Source organism: Oenanthe melanoleuca, chromosome 18, assembly GCF_029582105.1.
Source record: "Oenanthe melanoleuca isolate GR-GAL-2019-014 chromosome 18, OMel1.0, whole genome shotgun sequence".
Classification (NCBI taxonomy): domain Eukaryota; kingdom Metazoa; phylum Chordata; class Aves; order Passeriformes; family Muscicapidae; genus Oenanthe; species Oenanthe melanoleuca.
This window is the reverse complement of record NC_079351.1, coordinates 6,771,679-6,797,762: the sequence shown is the minus strand read 5'-3', so window position 1 is coordinate 6,797,762 and position 26,084 is coordinate 6,771,679. Positions and strand designations below refer to the sequence as shown.

The window sequence follows — 26,084 nt, the reverse complement described above, 5'->3', positions numbered from 1 at the left end:
ACGTTCCCCACAAAGGGAAGAGGAGACTTTGGTGGAACTTTGTTGCCCTTTCAAGGGGTCTTGAGCCTCCACAGCAATTCATTTATCTGAGCATTGAACATTAGACAGTCCTGGGGAGCCCTGCTGAGATGATCTGCATTTCTCACTCCCTCTCTGGAGATATTCCAGAGCTGTCTGGACACAACCCTGTGCCAAGTGCTTGGGCAGGGAGGTTGGGCCAGTGCAGTCCCTTCCCAGCCTCACCCATCCTGTGATTCCCTGCAGGTACCAGCTCTGGGCTTTCCCAGGCTCACACCATTCCCCAGGAACGAGCAGCTCACACCTTTGGTGGCTCTCTGGGCACATTCCAAAGCCCCCCTGTCTGAGGGGCTTCACAGGAGATAACTTCTGCCCTGCAATGGAGAAGAGCTGGAAAGGAGCTTGTGCAGGTGTTGGCTCCATCACCCCCTCACTGCTGGAACTGTCATCAGCAAAGCCTTGGCAAGGAAGATTCTTTCTTTCATTTTTTTGTTCATCTCAGTGCATAACTCCCCTAAACCAGACAGTGCAGCAGCAATCCAACTAAAACATAGCTTCAGGTGCTGCCATTCCACGGTTTGGGGTGGGGCTGGCAAGGGCTGCCCTCCCCACCTGCTCCCTGGGCCCAGCAGCACCCAGTGAGACAGAAAATAAAAGAGTCCTGAACACACAAAATCCCTTCCCACACCAGCATCAAAGGAGGGCAGATCTCTAAAGCACAACAAGCAAATAGGAGAGAAAATCAACACCTCAGGGCATGGAGGTGGAAGAAAAGACTTGAGAAGGGAGAGGGAGAGCAGAACCAGCTCTGCCAAGGATGACTTCACTCTGCAGCTCTCCTGAGAGAGACACAGACTTGAACGTGGAGTTTCAGCTGAGACAAAGCTCCTGGAGCTAGGAGACACCACTGCTTAGGGAGAAGATAGGCAAAGAGAAACCCTGTGGTGTTCAAGGAGCAGAGATTTAATTGTTGGATTAAGGAATGATGAAAATGGGACTGGTTTTACTCTCCTGGCTATGGTTAGCATAGCTTTGGAGGGAGAGGTAAGAATGAGTTTTAAGAGTCACAAGAGCAGCCTGAGCAGGCACTGCTGCAGCAGCACAAGGAACTTTCACTCTGTGTCAGCTCTGAGTTTGCCTCAGGGCACACTGGGGCAGCTGCATCCTCAGGGGCTGTTCAGCACACAGGCATTGACACACTCAGCCAGAGCTCCAAAACCACCAGCCCAAACTCCTGTCTCAGGGCTTCAGGCCATGGTTCCCAGGCCAAGAAGGATCCTTGTCCCTCCCACATCACCCTTGTGTGCCTCCAGCTTCTCAGGGGCACTGACTGACCACAGCCCAGCAAGTCATCAACCTGTCCAATCCCATTTTCAGAGCAAGGAAAAAGGCTTTTCCCTCAGAACTGCAGTTTCCAACCTGAGTATCCATCTTTTACCTCCAATTTAACTCTAAAGAAATGCAGACACATCAATGACACCAGGGTTTTTTTTAAAAGACTTTGCAATTTTTATACAACAAAATTTTCAACTGAAAATACTTTTTCACAACAGTGGAGCAAGCAGTAACTGCCATGTGTGCATTCACAGAACATCACAAGCTAAAACAAAGATGGACAACATCACAAATAGGATCAGACACTCTCCTCTGCTGTCCAACCTCATTCCGTGGCAATGGAAGAGTTTTCTGCACAGGTCTTTGCAATGAGTTCACAAATCAAACCTCTACAGCTTGAGGGTTCTGCATAGAAATCTCCATCCCTGTGAGATGGTAACAGGATGTTCCAGCAGTTTCCTCAAGAGTTCCACAGTTTGACACTAAGATCTACACAGAGAGCACAGGGTACAGGTGTCAGTGCTAGAACAGAGTGAGCCTACACTCACTGATGCAGTTTGCTTCAAGTCTCTGCTACACATCTGCACGTGGACACTGAGTGGTTGTCTCTGCTTCAGCTCCCTCAGAACTGAGCTGACTCTGGAGGGAGGCACCTACACAGGCTGCAGGAAGTCCTGGAGCACCACCTGGCACACACAGGGGTCACACTGACAGTCTGTCACTGCTTGCCCTTTTAATTTATTTTCTTTTTTCCCCCTAAACCAAACTTGCAAGTAGGTAAGACCCCAATGCAGTGATTAATAAGCAAACTTTTACAAGCTGACTCCAGACACCACCTTCCTCCAGCACAACACAGGCAGCCTGGTTCTTCTCCCAGCAAGCAAAGGCAGAGGCATGGTGGGCAGAGGTCCATTCCTGTGGGCACACAGCTGGCATCCTGCTCCTGCCCCCAGCCTTCCAAAGAGGAACTGTGGGCTGCTTCAAAGAATCCTGTCATCTTTTACCAAAGGGGAAAGCCACCCCTCCCTTCCAAGGACAATGGCTTCAGTGACAAACAAGTCCAAGAATCCAGGCCCAGCACAGCAGTCACTGCTTGGCCTTTTTCACAATGGTGCCCACAGCTGAGATCACTGTGGTTTTGGAGCCACTGGCACTGGTTGTCACTGTGACAACACCTGGCAGTGTTGCAGTGGTGGTGAGGATGGTGGGCTGAGCTATCGTCGTGACAGGGATGGCAGAGTCCCACTTGCTCTTCCTCTTCTGGGCATCTGTGAATTGGATTAAACCAAGCACACAAGGATTAACATCACCTTAGAGGTCACCAATCCCTTCTTAACAGCTTGTCATGTCAACCCTTAATATCCCACTGCTTGACTGGACAGCTCCCCCTCACATTAATTTCAGCACACACTGGCAGTAAATGGTGAGGAGGAAGGGAACTTTTCTCTGGGGGTGCCAGGAGTCAGAGTAGAACTTTAGACCTGAACTCCAGCCAAAGGGGAGACAGGATCACTCACTCCCTGCCCCAAAGCAGATTTAATTACAACAGAGTACATGTACCCCACTTGCTCAGCTACAGGCACTGACACACTCATCAGCCTTCAGTGGTTTTCCTCCCTTCCCCTCGGTTTCCAGTGTTTGCAAATCTCAAAATCTATCAGTCCCAGGGATACTCTACAACCACAGACAGCAGCAGGCTTCTTGACCCACTAATAAGTCTCTTCATTATCCCACCTGGCCCTAATCTTTCACTCCAGAAGGACAAGCATGAATACAGGGACCAGAGGAAAGCCAGTCCAATACCCCTTAGAAGAAACACTGCCTTGCATTATCTACAGGATCATTAAGGAGCCTCCAGGCTTCAGGAAGCACTAATCCCAGCATTACTGCAGCTCAAGGGGTACATTCACAGCTATTCTTTACCTCCCACAGTGGTGCTGGACGTTGTGGTGGTTGTGGAAGCAGCACTTGTTGTTGTTCCCTTCTTAGTGCCAGTCACAAATTCAATCTGGGAAGGGACAGACACACAGGAGAAAGGGGAGAAGATAAAATAAAGTGTTAGGATACACAGCCTTTTTTTAACCCACAGCACCTCTCTATGTTTTTTACAAACAGCTTTAATGTGATGTAAGACACTGGACTGGCCTCTGAGCTGCCCATCATGCAGGAAGGAAGACACAGACTTTTGGCCATGAGAATTAAGGATTAACTAAACTGAAACCCTGCCCTAAGTCTGATACAATAAAATGTGTTTGTCAACTGGTACAAGCACAAGATTTGATACAGCTCAGACAGGAGAGATCCTGGTCATTAAATACTGTATTTATGCATTTAGCAGTTCTTATTAATTTTCCTTCAAAGAACATGCAAGGCAAGTGCCTGCTTGCACAATTTATTGTGACTGCATCACAGCAGGAAACCTGGTAACAAGAGCTCCAAGAGCACTGCAGCCTCAGAGCTGCAGATCTGGGCAAGGGCATGATCAGATACCTGGGCTACTGTGCAAAACAACAAAACAAGCAGCAAGACACAGCATGCACTGCACAGAAAACCCTCCATGAACTGGAGATGGAAGGAGTCTTCTGCAGCTTAGGTGGAAATCTCTAACATTAGACATGTTCTAATGCCAGCCACTGACACAGGACAGGAATGAAATCTCTTCTGAAGCATGGCTGTGTTCTTTTTGGGGCATATCTAAGAATAACTGGGCTTGTCACAAAATGCACAAAGTTAAAATAGGCCCAGCTTTTCTGGAAATTGGATGCAACAAGGCAATATCACAGAGAACAGAAAGCAGATATTGTCTCACACTCAGACCTGGTGAGGAAATTAAGCTTTAACTAGGCTAGGCACCAGGCAAAATGTCATAAATTAAGGAAAAAGCTGTTCTTTATTCATTATCTAGCCTGTATCTGACTTAGTGAATGCCATTTTTAGAGCTCTGGTTTAAAAATACTGACAAAACAGCAGGAAATCCAGTGGAATAAACAACCTATAAATGGACCTATAAGGAAGGGCAAATAACTTAATCTGTGCAGTTTGGGAAAACACATGCAAGAAGAAAAGAGAGATCTGGGATAAAACAAGCAGTTCTAGCACAGAAATAGCAAAGCAATAGATTAAAATTCAGCAGGGAAAGACACAAAAGCCCTGCAGCTGCATCTCTTTAGGTTTAGTAGGTACCTTTGTGCGCTCCTTCTTGGCCTTCTCCAGTTTGTCCATCTCGATCTTCTGGGCTTTGGCTGAGAAAGAGCAGAAGATGTGAAGCACTGAGATCAGTAAAATTCTAGAGTTCTCATTCACACACTTCTCATGATAAAAAAAAAATATAATTTAAGTTCTATATAGAAAAATTAAACTGCCTTGAAAGCAACTGCTGCTTTTTAAACAAATCATTGCAGCACCAATTTAATGATTTTAGAGATGAAAACATTGCAGAACCAATTTAAATTAAAAGCCTTTCCAAGCTGATGAAGCATCAATAACATTCAGGCAGATCCAACCAGAATGGAGTCACTGAAGAGCAGCATGTGATGACTTCTCATTTATACAGAAAGTGAAGACTCCAGTGCAGTTAATTAAGTACAAAACACAAAGACCTAAGCCAGGACAAAAAAAAAGACTTCCTGGAATTACCTAGTGCCTCATAATATGAATCCTCTGACCAGCCATGAGGATCAAACATGTCCTGAAAAAAAAGAAAGAAATCAGATTAGGGCTATTCCCACAGAAACACAAAACCCAGTGCAAAAATGTTTTAGGTATTTCTGTTCTCTGATGATAATCAGAGGTGACAATGAGAATCATCACTGATTTCTTCCTGTACCCAGTGACACAAAGATCCCATCAGACCTTCCTTTATGGGACCTTGTTCAGTTGTGAATGAAGGAACAGCTTTGGAGCAAAAAGGATGCTGGGGTAAGTCATGCATTTTTCTGCTACTCAGCTTCTTTCCCCCCTCAAGGAGTTCCATTCAGACCTCCACACTTCAGCAGTTTTTGTGCAGAATTGTGCAGCAAAGGCTGAGGCACTGAGGCTCAGTGCTGCACAAAAATGTTCACTTCACCACAGAGACTCAGACTGAGGATGCCCTACAGGATGTCCAAGCAAGCAGGCTCAAGAAAGCCTGAGGGGAGACTTTCCACCTCTGTGTTACCTTTACCCACTCCTTTTCCACTGAAAAACACTGCCCCTCACCTTTGGATAATTGGTACCAAGCTCATCAATGGAACAAAACTGGATTAGCTTTTCATAGATGCTGCAAAGGAAAAGCAAGAGGTCAGAACACAACAGGGAGGCAGAAGGGAACAGAAGTATTTCAGATGTGTCAACAGAGAGAGGTTGTTACCTCTTCATACTACAAAGTGAAATAACCTGGGAAGCTGCACCTGCTATGATGGATGTGGCACCCCATTATCCACAGTATTTCCTACTCCTCCTCCCAGCTCCCAGAACAGTCATATCTTCTAAAGGACTTCATCCTGAGCCTTCACATTTAAAATCTAATCAACAATCTAACTGCTGCTTTACCCAACACAAAGAAGAGTTTTACTGTTTCAGTCATAAAATTGAGAAAGACAATTTGTAAGCAGTAGTCCTTCCTGTTCAGGATCCTTCTGCTACAACTCCAACAAAGAAGAAGATTCTTCAAATTTGCTCTGTGGTCACATGAAAAAATGGTGGCTCACCTGGGATTACGAAATTCCTTTTTCCTCTGGATGATGTAGTTCATATCCATGCCCTCTTTCACTTTCCTCTCATACAGCTTCTGAATTTTATCCTGAAAGAGAAAGGTTATAGGGTGAGCCAGGATGAAAAGGAGGAGCACACCAGCTGACTGCTGTACATGTGGAGAGAAGCCAACTGAACCAGTGACCTCCTTGAGCAGACCTTTACACCAGGCCAGGCTGCTTAGGAGACACTTTTTCCTTGAATGCCTGAAGTACCTTCATAAACTGTCTGATTGGCAAAGGAATTATCTTTGCACTCACTGAAGGCTTTAGTGATTAAAGATCTGCATATAAGGCACAGACTCCTCCTTCCCAGTCTGTTCTTTCCCTTTACAGCCATGACACAGAGAAGCCAATTCTGAAACCCAGAGGTTGTCCCACAACTCACAGCAAGCACCGACACTCACCTGCAGCCTCAGGTGAGCAACTGAGAAGCAGCAGCTGGGCTACACTGCCCACAGGGCAAAGTTCCTGCTCATCTGTTACCCAGGCAGAGCCAGAGCCAAGTTCTGCTGGAGAACTAAACCCAGAGTGATCATCAGGTATTGCTGGGGGTGCCCACTGGCAGCCAAATGCTCTGAGGAACAATGTGCTCATAAATCCTGCTTTGGTACCAGTCAGATGGAATCAGCTTCTCTTTGCACATCACCCACAAGGCACAAGCCCATGCCAAAGGCAACTTAACTGACTCAGGTTACAGAGGTCAAGCAGCCTGCTCTCCAAAAAGGCTAAAATATTTCAAATCAAACAAGATTCTTTCCTTCCTCAGCAAGGTGGATGGAAGCATGTAAAAGTATTCCTACTCTGCTGATGGTGAAGGGAGCAGAGGAGCTTTCAGACAGATCAGAGAGTTAAGTGGTACTGCTAAAACATCCTCAGTAACTGCCATCATCTTTTCTTTATGATAGCAATTTCTCATGTACAAGAGGCACCCAGAACAAGACCAGAGGATGGGAGAAGCTGAGTCAATTTTCCTTTGTTGCTTCTGGCTAAGTCACTTCATGTCTCCCTCCCTGGACAGTCAAACACAGAGCTGACTATTGTTTAAGGGCTTGCTGCAGCCTGAATAAAGGAGGATTGTTAAGAGCTGATATGAGACTAAACAACATTAAAAAAAAAAGTTTTTTAAGATAAATTTTCATCAGGTTGTCACAAAATCATCAAGAGGAAATGACACAATCTCCACATCCAGCACACACATAGTGAGGTTTGAAGAAACAAACTGCAAAAAGGTGAATCTGGGGAGTAGAAATAATTGAATAGGTGCTCCCTTTTATCCCCTCCCCATGGAGTAGCAAAGGGGTTCCCCAAGTCCACAGATGGGCAACTACTAAGTTAGCTTTATAATAAGAAATCCTCCCTTTGGCAGAGTCCAAAATACAGTTTATCAGAGGAAAAATGTGACAAAAGAGCAAACCACCAGTGAAAAGCCCAGAACATTTTGCATTTCTAAGGAACAATCTCATCTCCTTGCTCAAAGTGCTCTAAGATGTGGTTTGACCTGCCAAAGAGGACAAGCTCCCCTTTGATGTAGCACACTAAACTGCTGTCAAAAGGGAAAAATTATGCTTTATTCTGTATGCCCTGTCAAGCTCTGTGCATTCCTCAGGTCTAACACACTCCAGTTCATTGACATCAGAACAGTAAAATCCTCCTAGAGCACTAGAGGAGGTTTGGGTGTGCCCAGGTATGGTGTGTGGAGAAGAGAGCATCATCTGGATGGTGAGTCACTCTGAATCACCACCATGTTAGGGGCTACTTTATACAGCAGTCCAGGAATGGTTCTTTACTTGTATTTCTGCTGGGCAGACAACCAGAGTTAGACTCAAGCATGTGTTAGGAGACAGCAGTCCCTGCTCTTTCATTTGCACTCAAAGAGAACACAAAAATTTACTGCAAACTTGGTCACTGCTGCTACATGCATTTGTGTTCTTTTGTTGCCTCTAAGCTACCAGCCTTCCCTCTAAATGTTTACCATCCAGAGGCATGTAGGTGGAAAAGGAATCCAGGCATTGCTGCCTCAACTATTCCAGTTTAGGGGATTTTGGGCCTGTATAGAAAAACAATTTGTTCTTTGCTAGTGAGCTGAATTTGCTGAGGTAAGAGGAAAGCACCCCTGACAGTAAACATTGCTTCTGTGTCACTGCTGGGATCAAGAGCTGTTATAAAGCATAAATAACTCACAGAGACTGGAAAACAGCTTAAAGCTACTTTGAGATTCCTAAACTAGAACTGCTGTAAAGCCTAAAGCATTAACATGGTGTGTTCATAAACTCAGTGTGGTAAAACCCAGCTTTATGCTGGAGCTTTGTCTTGTGCAAAATTACTGAGCAGGGTTCCCAAATATGCCCTGAACTACAAGTCTTTAAAAAAAAAATTAAAAATGAAGTGGACTTATACCAACCTGCAGCTGGTTAGAACATCTGCCAGGAGGCTCAGGAGGGATTTTGATCTCATCTGGAGACATGTTCCGTACTCTCTCTGAAAAAGAAGCTGGAGAGAGCAAACTGGGATGAGTTCTGGCACTACTGACAGGAATTTCAGCCATACAAGTCATTAAATGTATGTCTTTGTCAGCACTACTCCCTCATTGGGAATCCAAGGCAAAGGTGATGAGAATGCTGAGAATGGCACTTGTGGTGTTTTCAAGGTGCTGAGCAAGAAGCAACTGAAGAACCTAAAGATTGGGTCATTAGAAGAGAGATGTGATGCTTGTTTTATTGATACCTACACTCTTGGAGAGAGAACTGGACCATGCATGTGGAGGAGCACAGGATCCATTTTCTGCAGTCTGGCTCTTTGCCATTTTTAACAATTACTTGGTGACTATTCAGTTCAAGACATACCTGGATAAACCAAAATGGTTCAAGGAAGGAACAATGCTCCCCAAGGCTGTCAGGAGTTAGCCACAAGAAATTACATTTCATTTTAAAGTTAACACTTCCTTAACAGGCACTTTGATCTTTGCTTACAGAGACAGACTATTGCTAGAAAGAACAACTTGTCCTGCAGGACTGGGAACAGCCCAGTCCAGATTGCCAAATTTCCACAGCTGTCTGTACTGGGATGTACTACTGATTTACCTGATTGCCTTGTAAAGATCAGTTCACAGAGTTATCAGCAAAAGAGATGGCCACATTTCCCCCCACTGCTTGCTACTTTCCCACTATGGGAAACTCAGGCAGATTTCTGGCCAAGCCTTGGAGCAGAGATTTGATCCCCAGTAAAGCAGCTGGGATTGTTTTCAAGCATGATTTGTCCAGGGAACACATCCCAGAGTTGCTCTGTAGTGGATAAGAGACCTGAGAGCAGCACAGAAGTCACATCAAGCAAGTTTTTCACAAGTGCAGCTCCTCAGTTACACATTTCTCAACAGAGCTGCCTGAGCTGCAGCTCCAGCACCCAGAGCTCAGCTCCTCTGAATAAAAGCCAGGAGGGCCCAAAGGCTCCAGGGCTGCTGGAACCCTGGAGAGCTGAGGCTACAGATAAACAACACCACACATCATCAGTGCTGCTACAGTTTCCATGTCCTTTGTAAAAATATGAAACACTAAGGACAATATCCTTTGGAGAGGAAAAGCTGGCAGGCAACCACTGATTCTATTTCACTAAGATGTTGCTGAGGGTTAAATTCTTCAGCAGTTGCCAGTAATGAACAAAAAGTGTCCTTTGGCATTTACCAAGTGGGAGCCTTTATAGGAGGAAAGCTTGCCAGAGTCCCCAAAGAAAGGCAGGCAAAGGGAGCTCCCTGACAACAAGGCACACATTTATTACAGGTTACAGCTGCTGGTGGGATGGGGAGGCCTCTGGGTTAATTAGAGCTCCAGGAAAGCCAGAAAGACACTGGCAAAGACACAGAAGTGTGGATAATACACAGCACACAAGGCTTGCTGGGAAAGGTAAAAGCTGATTAATAGCTTAAGAGGTTCACACCATCAGCAGAAACATTTAAAAAAAAAAAAAAAGGCCATTAAATCCAGACTTCATAAGGCAAAGAAAGCACCTGAAAAAAAAAATTTAAAAAAAAATCAAGCCTAGCTCCCCATTAGATATCCCACAGGCTCCCTTGTCTTTGCAGATGAGCCACAGAGAAACCAAACATTTATGGGAAGGGGAACTGTGTGCTCATGTAAACTCAGGAACTCTGGGCAGGACTTCTGTTTTACCAGCAAAAAACATGGAAGTCAGAAGAGTATCTTCAGCAATCCATTCAAAGCCCCCTTGAAAAAGAAATCATTTTGGAGGCAGAGCTCCCAGTGAGACAATATATTTTGATGCATGACTTTTCAGATTGGTGCTCATTTCCTCTTTTGTTTGAGCCTTGTGAAAACAATCCTTTATCAGCATTATGGGGGGAAGCATCTTTTAATGGTTTACAAGAAACTGGAACTAAGGAATCTTTGCCTTCTGCAATCCCACCAGAGCTGGAGGCAGCTGAACACTGCCAGCAGCAAGGCAGGACATGCACCTCATAAACTGAGCACAAACTTGCAGCATTAGTCAGTTATTTCATCACTTTGCCACATCATTAGGAAGAAAAGGGTGAGTTTAAGGGTGAGTTTAAAGGTGAGTTTAACCCCTTTGGGCTTATTTACAGTAAGGAAGTAAAAATTATCCATGCCCTCCAGCAAGTCCACAAACTTGTTCCCTAAACAGACAGAATGGTTGAATACACAGCATCTTCACACCCTGGAGGAAAGGGCAGCTGGGATTATAATCCTGGCACCTGCATGTATGGCCACACACTCCTGTATAAAACATTTTGTGTTTTCCAAGTCCCAAGGGCAGCTTTCCACCATCTCTACAGCAATAACTGCAGATGAACAGCTCACAGCAAGGTGTGTCCTCACAGGATATATCTAACTGCTCTGTGCATCCTGTTATTCCTGCCATGATCAAAGTTTTACTTTGACATGAGTCACAGGTAGTGACACTGGCTTCAGCCCCTAATTTGCCCTGTGATTTGCAGGCTCACAGCCTAGAGGATCTCCAAGTGTGGACCTCAGGAAGTGGCTGTTGGCACAATTAATCACTCCAGGCACACCCAGATTCTGGCTCACAGTAAGTAAATACCTTCCCCAATCAGATTCTCAGTCCTGACAAAGAACTAAGGCTGTGAAGCAGATCCCATGAGTCAGATGGGGTTCAAGAAAGCAGGGGCCACTGCCCCTGAAAGCATCCTGCTGCTGAAGGACACTGCTGCTGGTGCTTAGTGCATGCATTTTCCTTCCACTGGAAGCTGGCCTAAAAATTAAAACCTTCATCAGCACAAGCAATTGGTGTTTGTAGCTTTTTGTGCAGTCAGCACATGCACTGTGGTAAAGGAATATTAGGGGTACTCTGCAAAGACTCAGCACCTCAGCAGTCAGAGAAGGATATCTGCTCACCCCATCTTGGTGAGGCAGAAAACCAAATGGAAATGCTGCATTTAATGTGCTTCAGTTTGAGATGGATGGATTGTGACCTATACCCAATAGCAGGAGACAATCTGCAAAGCAGGACAGAAAGTGGCACAGTGCAAACCGTGAGCTCCACTTCCAGAAGGAAAGGACTGCTCTCAGTCCAAAGGCTGTGCTGGAGACACTGTCACAGAGCACACAGGAATTTTGTTTCCTACAGATGGGTAGGAATGTTCTCCTAGTGCAGAGAAAACCAAAAGAACAGAGAGCACAGGAGCTGGCTGTACAGGACAGACATGGTATGGATCATGGCTCTTGGATTAATGCTGCTCCCAGGCAGGATGAAGAACTCCTGTCCCCTTCAGGGGTCACTTATATGCTGTGCTTGAAGCAGCCACAAGGGATTAGAGGCAGTTCAGATGCCAGTTTGTTTCTAAAGGTCACACTATACAAAAAAAAAAAAAAAACAAAAAAAAAAAAACAAAAAACACAAAACAAGGAAAGAGTGATCAGTGACAAGGGTTTCCCCTGGAGACATGCAAACCGGTGGTGCCTGGTCTCTAAAACTGCATTCCCTGGCACTCCAGTCAAGGCTTGGCATAAACCAGGGTGTGGGGGGTTCTGATTTCCTGGCACCAGAACAACCAAATCAGAGGGAAGAACTGGAGACAACAACATGCCAGTGAGTCACCCATCCATGGAAGGACACCAGGTCCCTTTCTGCTCTGTGGGCTGAGAAATGCAGAGGGAGACCTGCAACTCAGCCATACTTTCTGCTCTTATGAACACTGACTTTGTGCTTAGATATCCCAAGGACTGGAGAGAACATTTATGATCCAAAAGGTAAACAACCACACTGCAAAGAATTTCAGGGCAAAAAACCCCTACATCCTAAAAGTATTATTTTGCAAGGTTGCAGGAAACAGCAAATGCAATGTTGTGGCAGCACCATGAACTCTTCAGAGTGGTACAAAAAGGCCAAAAGGACAATGCTGATGTAGGAATCTATGAAAAGAAGTTTCACTCATATTTCCTTCTCAACCACAGAGCTGAAACCTTCCCTCTCATTCTGTCAGCCACTGATTATGTGATCACTACTTTGGCACAAGTCAGGACAACTATGCCCATCTCAGCAGCTCAGCCCTGCTGCTTTCTTTGTGCCAACCCCAGTGCCCACCTAACATGCACTAAGCACACCAGGGAATGGATCCAGCTGGAAGACTCACAGGGAGGAGAAAAAAAAAAAAAGAAAAAAAAAGGAAAAAAAAAAAAACCACAAAAAAAAACAACAAGAAAAGAGCAGTGAAGATGGATCCCAGCTGGCTCCCACTCCCAGAGCTGCTCCAATGTTACTGTGCAGCCGGGGGAGAGAGAACACAAACAGAGCTTTTGGCAGGAGCCTACATTTATTTAATACTTAACAACTGCACAATCACAGACTTTAATAAAGGTGATGCTGAAAAATGTAGGGTTATCTTCTGAGAAGGGCAGGCCTCTACACTTTTATTGCAAAAAGCAGTTGTGGAAAACTGTCCAAGGAGGACCTTGACTTCCACAGACTGATAGACAAAACTCGAGGTGCCCAGATTGGAGCTGCTACTTGCCCTGTGTCAGAAAATCTTGCACCTTTTTCCATTAAAGAATTTTAACTGTGAAAGTCCAAACTTCCAGAAAGGGAGTGGTTCTTACATTACTCCAACTGTAAGTCTCTTGCAACAGCTCCTTTTCAGCCAGATAAGATATGGTCTAATGGAACAGAGCTACAGAATCCTGCATGGCAAGTATGCTGACCTCTAATAACCTGCATCTGCACAAAGCCAGCCTGCACACTGCTGCTAGGAAAGAATTAAAGATAAGATTGCAGAGACCTCAACCCAGGTCTCAGACCCTCCAAAACTGTTCACCCATGAGTTGTGGCACTAGCAAGAGCTCCCTGTGCTGCTTTTAAATCCATGTGCAAGTCTCAGCCATTGTGAGAACAAAGAAATCCAGTCTGGGCACTCACTGGGGGAAAAAACAGAATTGTAACCTGAATCCTACACCTTCATTAAGAAAGGACTTCCCACTATGTTGCTTCACAACTGCACAGCTTCACCCATATGTAAAATACAGAAGAAAAGGTCAGCTGGCTTCCAGATATTTTGCTGTACTTTTTACCCCAAATGCAGTTGTCTCATCCATGTTTCCAGGGTGCATTTTGAGGCAGATTGGAGAAAGATTTCTGTTGCATTTGATGATGAGATTTGTTGAAGCAGTTTTGCCCTCTAAAGGCAGAAAATCCAACAGAGCAGTTGCAAAGCCTGGGCAGGACAACTAAAAAGGACTTAAAAATCCCAGACTTCAGTGATGGCTGTTGTAGAAGTCAAAGCTCAGCACCTGAGTATTTACCACCTTAACTTACACTGATCACTTTTTATGGCTGAAATATCAAACTGATTTGAGAGATAATGCACCTTCCAAAATAATTAGTTTTTAATGATATTATTACATAATACCATACAATTGCAGGAGTAACCTCAGGAACAGAGGATGAGTTCAAGACAGTCAGAAATGCAATATAAAATACAGTTTCTGTGGAGCTCCAAAGAGACCAAGCAGAGGATTGTATTTCAAGCTGACAACCCTGGACTTTACAAATCTAGTAATTGTGCAATGAATGAATGAAATGTTACAAAAATCAAGTAAGTTTCAGTAACCATTAGAAAACATACAGTACTATGTCAGCATAGCAGCTGTAAATCTCTAAGTGGCTCACATTTAAATGGGGATGCTTTTGGTAAGTGTTGGAAGCCACAGAACAAATTTATCACTTCTGGTTCCACTGGCTCTGTCTAGACAAAGCTACACTATTGGCTGTAAGCTCATCTAGAAAAACACCAACACTGCCCTTTACATACATGTTTTAAACATGAAATTATTTTCCTATTTTTAGACATGAAACCCTTCTTCCAGAAGAAAAGTTCACTGAAAATATTCAGGCAGTAATTGAAACCACAGCATTGCCAGGGCAGAGGGAAGATGCTTTTTACAAAGTGGGACATACAAGGTCTATCTTGAAAAAAACCCTGGGAATAAATACTTCTGAATGAACTTACCAACTAGCTCCTGAGGATCTCTTTTCTCCACTTCTGAGAATTCCTGCAAAAAGGAGGAAGAAACAGATTTTAATCAAGTTATGCCTACAACCTAAAATGCTTCGCTGTTTACTCATTTAGAAATTTACAACTTTATTCTGAGACAAGAGAATAAAAATTAAGAATGAGACTCAATTTTATGAATTTTTTTATTTTAAGAATGAAACTCAGGATGATCCCACTGTCAGTTCTCCTGCTGCTGCTTTCCAGGAGTGATACAGCCAACCTGCTACACCAGAGACTTGAGGGCAAGCTCCACTGGCTTGCAGTGCTCTGCCTGGAGATCTCCACACAGCTAATCCTTGCCTGGTTATAGAATTTAAGGACACTTCATTTGCAGATGTTTGCAGCAGAGTGTGCTGACCAGGGAGCATTATGTAAGATAAGATACTCTTAAATATGGTTTCACCACACTGAGACCAACACCCAAACATTTTGGTGCTTCTGGGAGATCCCAGGAGAGTCACAAGCGATATCAAGTTCAGCACAAATAAACTTTCTGAAACAGTACCAGCTGCATCTCAGCATTGCCCTCTCTCCCTGCCTCCCTCCCAAAGACCTTTTGTGACTCACTGGACTGTTTGTCCAAAATTCCTCAGTGCCTCCAGACACTGAAGCCATTCATTGAACTGACACTGACAGAATGCTGCCTCCTTGCTGCTTGGTAACTGCCCCCTGCCACCCTCCTTTTCTCCATTTCCAGTCAGGTGAGAGGTGCATCAGGTGAGGAGAGAGCAGGGAGGTCACCAAGCCAGATGTGGGAAGAGCCTGTGCCAAACTCACCTGAAAATGACCCATTTTCAGAGAAGCCAAAGCCCTCTGGAAGCAGAAAAACAAATTCTTTGTGCGGCACTAACTGCTACAGGGCATTTTTCTAGCTATTCATGGAAGACACACAAAAAAAAAAAAAAAAAAAAAAGAAAAGAAAAAAGAAAAAGGAAAGCACTATTTCTGCATTAGTACACTTGGATCACAAAAATACAAGGCTAAAGCTATTTTAGAAAAGAAAGGAGTACAGAGAGGAACACGCATCTTTCCCTGGCCAGCTGGCCCCTGGCCCCTCTGAGATGGCTGAAGTGTCACAGCTCCAACTTCTGAGACAATGCCTTTGGTGTATGCATCAACAGCTCTTCTCTCAGGGCCTCCAGCAGCACAGACAGAGAAAAAATTAAACAGGAACATGACATTTCAAAGTAGGAAATTTATGCCAAAGCAGTAGCTCTCTTTAGTGAGAGCACTGGACAGGAATCCAGGGAATCCAAACTGTGCTCTCCACAAACCTACATGGATGGGGAGTTCACAGCCTCAGAGTGGGGACTGAGGTCACCACTGGAGAAGTGGAAGCAATTCTGTGGTAATGGATGGGCTGTGAAGACAAATCCAGATGAACACAGAGGCTGGAGAAGCTCACAGAGCTGCAGATGCAAGGTAACATCTGTCCAGGCACATCCAGTGACTCACCAGCAGTACATACAGGTGGGCAGCAGGCTGCTCATTCCCTTTCAGGGGAGAACTTGATAGATGGGTAATTAAAACTATTTCTCACCTTGTTTTGAGACAAGCAAATGTTTGTTGAGGTGAAAGGAGGAACTGCTTTAGCTCCAACCTTGACTATACTACATCCTGCACTCATCTCTTAGAAGTTGAAAGTGGAACTGAGAGGGAAGTGGAAGAGACAGGCTATGTCCCTGAGCACCTCTTGATCCTTCCTCATACCCAGCACTGCATTTATTATTCCATTATGCTCCTCATCTCCTTCTGCTCACTTGTCCTCAAGGGCAAGAGAAATATTCCCCAAAATAGCAATATTTCCAAGCAGGCACTTAAGCAACCCAGTGGCACAGACAAATTCAGGTGCATTAGACACTGGCTATGTGGCCCCAAAACGTCTGCCTTCTATCTGGGCCACTAACAGCCTTGCAAGGGGCTGTGTGGCATTTCTGACTTTTCCAGAAGCCCACTTTCAAGTCTCCTGTATGCCTGGAGTTAACACCAAACATAAGCACACAGCTCTCAGGAAACATGAAGCAAGAAGCTGAGAGAGAATCTGATGGCCAAACCCTGTCCTGTCATGTACCTTATATTAGATACTGATCTCTGCTGTTAAATAGTCTGTTCTATGACCTTCCAGAATCATCAGTAAATTTGCTTTTACCAGAGTTTTCTTCTTTAATTTGCATCCTTTGAGTCTGTCCCATTCATAACAGGCTAAATCAAGCCCTGGCCCACACTTTCCCACCACAGCTGCTCCAGCAAGTCCAGAACCCACAGCTGCAGGTCTCAGCCAAGACATCAGAGAGCCCAGAGCTACACCAAGCAAAAGCAAACACGTTCAGCACTGCATTGCAGCCACACCTCACTGCCCAGGGGACAGGAATTTTGCTTAGTGATGAGTTCCTTCATACCTCCACCCATCCTGAGACATCAACACTAACTCAGGCTGCTTTCAAACCTCTTAAATGCCTTCAAAAAACAAATGGATGACCAACTTCTCCTGCAGTGCTTGTTCATATTTGCTCAGCTTGCTGTTGAAAACTACAAGGCAAGCACCAACAACTTGACCAAAGGTTGGCAGATGCAAGGTTTAAACCTTGTTCAAACCTCTGAGTATCTACTGAAGATCCAGAACATTCTAAAACCCTCCAGTGGAGCAATCACACAACAAGAACTGTTCTACACTCCCTCAGGCTAATTTAAGTTTGAGACAAATGATGAGTACAATGAACTGATTAGGGAAGACAGCATAAAAACCACCAATCTGCAGATCTAATCTATTAAGTGGAATGAAATGAAGAATCACCAAGTGGAAAAATAAGGTACAATAAATACTGAAAAGTTGCTACCTTTTGGTTATGAAAGAGAAGAAATATTTATGCATAGATGAGAGATTTCCAAAGGAATTCCAAAGCATTTAAACAATGGAAAATTTGAAGGTAACTGAATTTGATATAGGATAGTTATTAAATCCACTTAGGCAAAGGTGATCTCTCTGTAGATTACATCACCAATACCCACTGTGTTATCTATCAGGATCTCACATGGAGCAGAAAAATCAAACATGTGAGTGGTTCCAGCAGGAGGGATTTTATGTCACATCTCCCTATCACAGTAAATATATGAAATTATTAGAGATTTCAAGCATCCCAGAGCTAAAGGCATCACTTAAAGGGTTCATTTCCATTTGAATTCTGAGGCATTTCAAAGAATAGCAAGATTAAGACTTTGCTAGTGGCATCTGTACCACAGAGTTTTCACAAACCAAACCCCTGAAAATCTGTATAGAAGCAACTCTAAATTCACTTCTAGCTTGACTGAGTTTAAAAAAATACTAAAAAAAAAAAAAAGCAGTACTGTGCTTTATCATGCACTCAGCAAGTTCATTTTCTGGCTGCTGTCTATTCTGTAGCCTTGATCTCACAAGACCAACAGTGTAAGGGCCCAAAGCCAGATAGCCTCACTCCAGCAGAACACTGAAAGGAGTCAAGGGATGCCACGGTGCTCCAGAGCCAAGCTGGAAGAAGATCAGAAATACAAAAAAAAGCAGGAGGGAGAGTCCTTTCCCCTGATCTGGAGACTAATAAAGAACAGACTCTGTAGAGCACAAGCTGCTATGGACAAAGTATTAAAAAAACCCCAAACCACATCTTTTTCATAGATTTCTGTGCTTCCAAGAACAGTTGTGCACATCAGCTCACTGATGGCAGACAATGCTTATGTTGTTACTAATGCTGTTTGAGTATAGGAAATGGCTTTTCATTTTTTCCACTTTCCCAAGACAAATGTTTTTTTTCAAGCCCTGGACAAGATGACTCTGCAGGCAAGAGCCTGGCTCATGAGCACCCAGAGTGCTGGTTCAGTTTTCATGTATCATCATCAGTTAAAGAGGAGCAAGATGAAGAGAGTGTGTGTACACACACACAGGGGAAGTGCTGCATTTCACCTCACTGGGGTGAAATATAGACCATCTTTTCAGTCCTACAGTCTCTCCATCCAGTTCCATAAAAAACAGTGTCTGCTCAGGCTCCATGGAAAATAAAAACAACCAAACACAATCATCACAGCATGGAACAGAGATTAAAGGAAGGAAGCAAAACAATATGAATCTGAGACTGAAGAATTCCAGTTTGGACAGGCTTGCCCAGAACAGCTTTATTTAATGGAAAGAATGGACTGACTTGAAACAATGCTCACTAAATACTTGCTGAAACAAGATCCATAAAATCCAGCATAACTGCTGGCATGAACTGTCACCACAAGGTACAAATTCAAGCAATGCTTGCAGAAGCAGGTGCACATGTCAGTGCAGGTGCACTTCAATCTACCAGGAGAAAAGGTTCAAGAGGGAGGCAGAAGATACAACACCAGATGCAAATTTTAAGAAAATGGTGAAGTTAATGCCAGGTTTGCCATCACTCAGTTGAATTCCCAGACTTGCAGCCAATTACATCCTGCAGCTTCATTTTTCCACTGACTTCCAGGTAATATTAAAAACAACTAGCTCAGACAGTATCTCCCCCTCAACATTTTCTATTCTTTTCAGCAAAGCTCTTGTTTTTCAGAATTTTTTCTCTCTCTTCCAACTACTTCACCTGATTGTTGTCACATAAATTTAATGCCAGTTTAAACTGCCAGCCACAAAATGTACAGATCAGTCATATCATTGTCAAGCAGTGCATTAGTTTGAAGATATTACAGAGAATTTTTCATTACAGTCCTTCCACCAGCAGCAAGGGGATCTGGCTCTTAACAGCTGTTACAGTGAATTTCTTGAATTTGAGCAAGTGCCAGCAACAAGTTTTTGTAATTTTCCCTCCTCTCTACAATTCAGAATATTTCCTGTAGTCCCAACACACAAACAGCCTCACTTGGCTGAGTATGATGGAAAGAAATTATAATTTAGCAGAAAGTGTTAGAAGAGTTGTCTAAGCCAATAGTGGTGATGGCCTTGCCAGAGCAAACAGGTGAAACATCTACATCATGCAGGCAGCAGGAGAAAGAAAACCCCAAACCCTGCATTGTGCTTTTTTTTCTTCCCTTTATTTTCTTTTTTTAAAGGAACATGGCAGCAACTATGTTCTTGCTTTTCCTCTACAAAGATCAGAAGTGCTTATGGGAACAGAACACCAGAAATGTCTCATTTAATATTAAAAGTTCATGACAGCAACAATTTCATTCCTTGCTCCCCAGATCTGCCTGATGTTGATGTGCACCCAGGCTGAAGGCAGCAGAGTACATGTCAAGTGTATTTAGAGTCTGGGGAAGAGAAAGCCAGGCAACAAGAGTATAATGCCTTTATTCCTCCCCCATCCACTCCCTTTTTTTTTTTTTTCTTGTATTGTGAGAGAGGAGAATCCCAAGAGAAAGACTGAAACAAGCACATTTCCTACAGCCATATCCTGTTTGCCAGCTCTGCTACTGGCAAAGTGCCCAGTTCAGCATAAGAAATTTAACTAAGAAAAACCTGTAGGGACCATGATCTAGATACCAAGAGAAGTCCAACAGCTCAGAAATAAGTCACCACAGAAAAAAACCTTGATACATCCCCTTCATTTATGACATTTATGTACAGGCTTTACAAATCTGTTTGGAGATACAGTCACAGAAAGAAAGGGAAGGAAGAACAAATCAGAGTCAGCTCCTGAGACATTCCCTATCAAAATGTGTCTAGCTGACACTACCTCTTACTTTTCCAGCTAAATTGCATCTAAAAATCCACATTTGTAAATGAAGTGGAAAAAAAAAAAAAAAACCACTGAAAAAATCCCAACCAAGACCTGGCAAAACATTTCAGTGAGAAAGTGCTTTAGAAAGGAAGCATTCATAGAATAAAGCCCTTAAATAACTTCTTTGAAACTTGACTCTATTCACCTGACATATGGTATTTCAATATTTGACAAAGATCATTTGTTAGGAGTAATTTCCAGTCAAGGAACTGTGTGCCAGAACTTTTGCTTTCTATATGGAGGCACAGTTAATAACACCTGCTTCCCAAAGCTACCTGCTTCCCTCCACAGCCCCAGGAGCAAAAGAGCTCCCAGCAATCTGCCCCTCATCTGTACAGCCCAAAAATTCTGCTTTCAAGTCACTTTTGCTTCCTACAGTGAAACAGAAATTCTCTGGTGAAGTACCAGCAAGACATGACAAGGCTGGAGGTGTCAAGGTACTCTGATGATTTTATTTTTTACAGCTTGTTGCAGTGCAGAATCAAGTAGAAGGTGAAGGTGGGCTGTGAAAATTCTGAAGCCTCACAGCAGCATAGCAAAGGCTCAGGAGAGTTAACAAAATTAACTTGCACAAGCTTTCTCCCCTAGTACATAGTACTAAAAATTCTCCATGGTTTGGAGTATAGGCAAGGTGTAAGAGCAGTATCCTCAGTGAGAAATTCACTCCTCCATGAATGGATCCCATGGAGTTTATCCAGATTCTGCTCCTTCTGTACCCAGCTGGAAGGAGCTATTTTCAGCTATCTGCTGGTGTTGGAGGCAGTACTCCTGACTGCTCAGCCTCTCACTGACATGCACAGACCTGCACACTCACAACAGCCTACTTGAGAACAGCAGCCAGAAATAATTGCAGCTACAGAGCTGGACTTGAAGAACTCAGACCTTTATCAGGCGAAATATGTGAGGGGAAGCAGCTCCAGAAAGGACTTTTCTTCAAGTTTAAAGACAAACAGAACAAGGCTGGCTCTTCTTTGGAGGAAGGCAAGCCACACCTGTGTCAATAATCCCTGGTATTTAGTACTGCAGGGAGTGAAGAGTCTGCTGCAACATGTATGCCCGGCGGGGAGGAAGGAACAAGCATGTCCATGGACATGTCTCATCTTCCAAACAGCTCCAGAGCTGGATGGAAGCCAGGAGCTCTCCAGGAGGTATTCCAGCTCCAAGGCTGTGATCTGTCTCCCTCTCAGACAGAGCTGGAGACAGGAATACGTGTGGCAAGGGGTAAAATAATCCCAGATGCCAAATGTTGTTTTACTTCCTGCATGCAGAACAGCTTTGACTGCCTGTGATATTCTCTAGCAATAATCAAGGTTCACCCAGATAAAATGGGAACCAGGTTTCAGCTGGTTTCATGTCTGGGCATTCACTGTAGCAGTGCAGAGAACAGCATTTGCAGCTGAGTTACCTCTACTCCCCTCTAAACTCTGCAAAATTCTCCAGTTCTCTCTACAGAGCTCTGAAAAAGCATCTGTGAAACCCAAAACAAGAGAAAACCACACAGAGTTGGAAGCACAGACAGCATTTTACACAATTATATTAAAAGGAAGTTAAAACACAGAAAAAGAATCTGAGTGCTTATCACTTGCAGCTTCAGGCTGTGTTTCCAGGCAAAGGAATGAGTGAGGAAACAAATTATTGGAGTTCCAACCTTGACCCCGACCCTGGGAACTGCACAGTTCATGCTTTGAAAGTGTTCAGGGAGGTATGCTCACAACCATGCATAATGCAAGGCCACATTAAGGAGAAAACCTTTCCCAAACATACTTTTCCCCTTCTTTGGAGCAAAATAATTATACCTGAGATGAAAGTTAATGAGCAGGTTCAAGCATTTTTTGAGAACTTGGCTTGATCAATGTATGGAGAATTCATAAAAAAATAATATGCCTTATCAAAGTAAGAGTTAATTTCAGGGATTACAAAACTGCACACACACCCATTTATTGGTTCTCAGCACTTACCACTTTTACTTTAAATCAAGATAATTTTGGTAGTTAAACAAACAGGTTAATGGGTAGGCAAGATAAAAAAAACCACCACAGTCAAAAGCCTCTAAGTATTAGTACACACCTACACATCATAACAGTAGAATTACTTTACAGGTATGCTGGATCAATAAAAGCTAAACAAAATAAAGAGCTGATGATTATTAAGAGGAGGCACTTAGACATGCTTAGAGGCATAGTATTCCTCTGAAAATTTGACAGCCTTCTGCTAGATTCCAGTTTGGCTGCCTCTCCATACAACATCCAGAGGATGCAGAGGGGACCCTTAAAACAAAACCAAAAGGAAAGGAAAACATCAAAGTAGCCACCTGTTCTTAAAAACTGCTACCATGTGTCAGGCATTCATCTGCCAAGGGAGTGGCAAATTTCTTAGCTTTCCTGCACTGGCTGGTCCTGATACAACAACCAAGGCTCAGGAGTTAATGATTTCCCTCTGGGAAAGCTCCAGCAGCCAAGCTGCAGGGCTGGGCTCTGTCCTTGATCAACACTTGCAACCTGTTATTCATCCAGCCCTCCAATATGAAGCACAGAACTGCTCAGGTGAGGCTTGGAGCACAAGGTCAGTATTTTAAGGTTCATTTTTCATTTTCCAGCAGGGCTGGTCCATTTAGTGAGCTCTGAAAGCTTGTATCTTGTTACTGCATCAAGGCTGTAACCAGAGCCTCAGCAACCTGCAGCCCCTGCAGCCCTTTAACCCTGTCCTTCCAAACCAGAACACCACCACATTTCACACCCAACCCCAAACTCCTTCAGCTTGTACCCAGGGCTCCATCAGCTGAGGAAAGGGCACAAAGAACTCACCCAGGCTGTGGATTTCACTGTTCTAACATCACTGTTAAACAACAGACTTTGTTGCCTGTTTCTTTTCCCTTCAAAGCAGAAGGTTTTGTTTCTAAAGTGCTTTTAAGGCAGATGCTTGTTTACAATTGGAGACTGCTCAGGTAAAAGCAATTGTGGTGGTTCAAAAATCTGTCCTGTTCCAGAGCCTGGGCACATCCATCCAGGTTTGATTTCTGGAAGAGTAGTTAATTCTACCCAGATTTGAATCTCCAGTTCCACATGAGTGCCTGAAGCACTTCAAAATGCAGTTACAGGATGCCACTGAATATATGTGAATCTGCTGCCTAAAGAGAAGGATTCTACTTTTTGCTGCAAGCACAGTGTGTTTTTTAATAACTCACAGATGCTCAGTAACATGAACTCCATGGGCCAGAAGTCTGCTCTGGAAGAATGCTTCCAGGTGACTGATGAGGCTTAAATATTCTCCTCCTCCTGGCACACCTTTTCCTCTGAACAGGTGTTCAAAAACTTCTCTATCTTGCCAAGGGTAGAGGGAAAACAGTGGTTTGACATTACAATGTTAGAACTTGGAAAGCCTATTGTGACTTGCTCCTTGGCAAAAAAATAACCCAGAGGAAAGCTGCAGTCCCAAGCTGCACTTTGTACTGGCTTCCCCTCCAGTGAGGAACTAGGGCTGAACAGCCAGAGAGGTGCTCCTTCATCAAAACAAGATGGGCAGATTCCCTGGAATCAAGAGAAAATCCTGAGACAAATACAAAATATCTTCCTAGTGGGGCTACTTGAGGCAGGATCCAAATTCCACTCTCCCCATCATCACTTTACTAAAGAATTTTTACATCATTCCCCACTTTCTGTCTCCATCCACAACTGACACCAACTGACCCTTCTGGAGGTTTTGTGTCTGGCACTATCCAAGTGCACAATGAGGCCAAATCAAAGGATGCACCAGCAACAAGTGCTCCACACAAACTGGCTCCATTATTCAAGTTATAAACTCTATGTAGCTCATTTACAATATGTACAAAGAGGCAAAACACCAGCAAAAAAAAAAAAAAAAATTAACTGCATTTTTTTTCATTCATTCATGCTTTTAAAATTATTTCTTTTCTCCTATGGTCAGATTCAGAGCTTGGAAAAACCCTAGCCATATATAAAGAGCATGGGGAATTGTTTAAAAATGTTTCCAGGTATCTGATGTCTCCATGAAACTGAGCAGGCATAACTACAGCAGGTTCAAAACAAAATTAAGTTATCCAAAAGTGTTAGCAAGTCACAATCAGGGCCTCCCTTTTTGCTGCACTTGGGATTTACAGTAACTGCAACACTTGTCAGCTGTCACAGACATTGCAAGCTCCAAGCAGTGAGGATGGAGGAGAACACTGCCACTTGGTGGAAAAAGGGGAGAGGAAACATTTCCAACTGCTCCAAGCACAAATACTTGCACAGGGATGTTCCATCTCTCCCCATCCCAAGTGAATTTTTAAGAGCATGGCTGGTGCAGCTGCAGCACACACAGCCACACCCCAGTACAGCACTGGGCTGTCTCCACAGCCCCACCCTGCCCAGTGCCAGCTGGCTCCACAGCTATGACTTCATACTCAAAAAACCCAAAAGGCCAAAGGAGATACTTCCTTTTCCACCTGTGTTTGAAGACATCTATTAAGGATGATATGGAAGTCTGAAACTTCTGAGTTTCAGACTCAGTTCAGCTTTGCCTCCCTCCTACTTTTCTCAAATCCTCACCTTTCATACCACGCTGGGATGAAAGGAATTACATTTTACATTTATTTTATTTATTTCCTTTAATTCACATTTTCAGGTCTTGCAGAGTTACTACTGCACAGTCTACAAAGATACAAAGTGCCTTTTTATTTTTAATACATTCATTATTTCTTTGCTTTCTCACTGAAGCTGAAATGCTGCTCTGTGGCCATGTGTGGCTCTTCAGAAGCACAAAATGCACCTGCACAGCTGCACACAAAACTCATTGACAGCAAGAGGCTTTTTAAACAAGCCAACATGAAATGCCAGTGACATATTGAAGCAGCAACCACACAATTCAGAGGTGAGGTTTCTGTCACATATGATTTCTCAGATAAGAGCACTCACAGTCTAATTCTGTTCTTTCTCTCTGCCAGACCTATTCTCCACTGCCCTGAAGTCCTGCAGCCCTTTTAGAGAAGACAGAAATGTACACAATTGCAACAGGGCCCTACTACACAACTTCAAAAACTCGATTTACATCAAATTTATTTTCTAAGGAAATCCCACATTTTATTTCATAGTATACATTTGAATCCAGCAGTTCTTACAGAAACATCTTGCTAGCATGTTTACCATGGCAAAAAAGTAGAAGTAGAAAAAGGATTAAAGTGAGAGATTCCCTTTTCCTTTCTTTCAAAAATGTTTCTTTCTTGCAACAAGGAAAGGAGACAATAGATTCCATTTCCAAGTGCTGGGAGCCATTTCACACACTGAGGCTTTACCAGCTGCAGTGCAGCTGCCAACATTTCCAGCTGTGTATCACTGTAAATCCGTAAGAAAATTGTGGGACCTGGAAAAAGGTGCTGCTATGACACTAATTCAAATAGAATAGCTAAACACATCCATTTGCCTCCATCTTAGCCTATCACAGCCCTGTGCTAAATCAAATTCTCTACAGAACTTTGCTTTGCAGTACAGTCCTCTGATTTTTGTAACAGAGTTCAGAGATTGTCTGCATCCTTGAGGAAGCTGCTGGATAAAATAAATTCCCTTGCAACTGTTCATCACTCAGGATCCCTGATGAACAGGACTGCTTCTACTGAAGTAACATAAAAAATTTAAACACAGTTGTCTATAGTTTTAAATGGATTTGGTCTTCTGCCCTCCAGCTTTTAGCCTGATCCATGTCCTGTGTGCTGTTAAATACCTCCTGTTCAGCAGAAACAAGGTGAAATCC

General features: G+C 43.6%; 1 protein-coding gene across 2 annotated transcripts in view; it reads right to left on the bottom strand.

Annotated features, from left to right (window-relative positions):
- Positions 1–1,492: 1,492 nt before the first annotated feature.
- SAP30BP (SAP30 binding protein) overlaps positions 1,493–26,084 on the bottom strand; it is a 28,578-nt gene continuing 3,986 nt past the window's right edge. For both annotated transcript variants that reach the window (XM_056506207.1, XM_056506206.1), the window contains 8 exons: positions 14,578–14,620; positions 8,488–8,576; positions 6,042–6,133; positions 5,551–5,611; positions 4,990–5,041; positions 4,537–4,595; positions 3,277–3,361; positions 1,493–2,621 (listed from right to left, as the gene is read on the bottom strand). In XM_056506207.1, the coding sequence (XP_056362182.1) occupies positions 2,440–2,621; positions 3,277–3,361; positions 4,537–4,595; positions 4,990–5,041; positions 5,551–5,611; positions 6,042–6,133; positions 8,488–8,576; positions 14,578–14,620 (663 nt within the window). In that variant the 3' untranslated portion in view covers positions 1,493–2,439. The remainder of the gene's footprint in view (positions 2,622–3,276; positions 3,362–4,536; positions 4,596–4,989; positions 5,042–5,550; positions 5,612–6,041; positions 6,134–8,487; positions 8,577–14,577; positions 14,621–26,084) is intronic.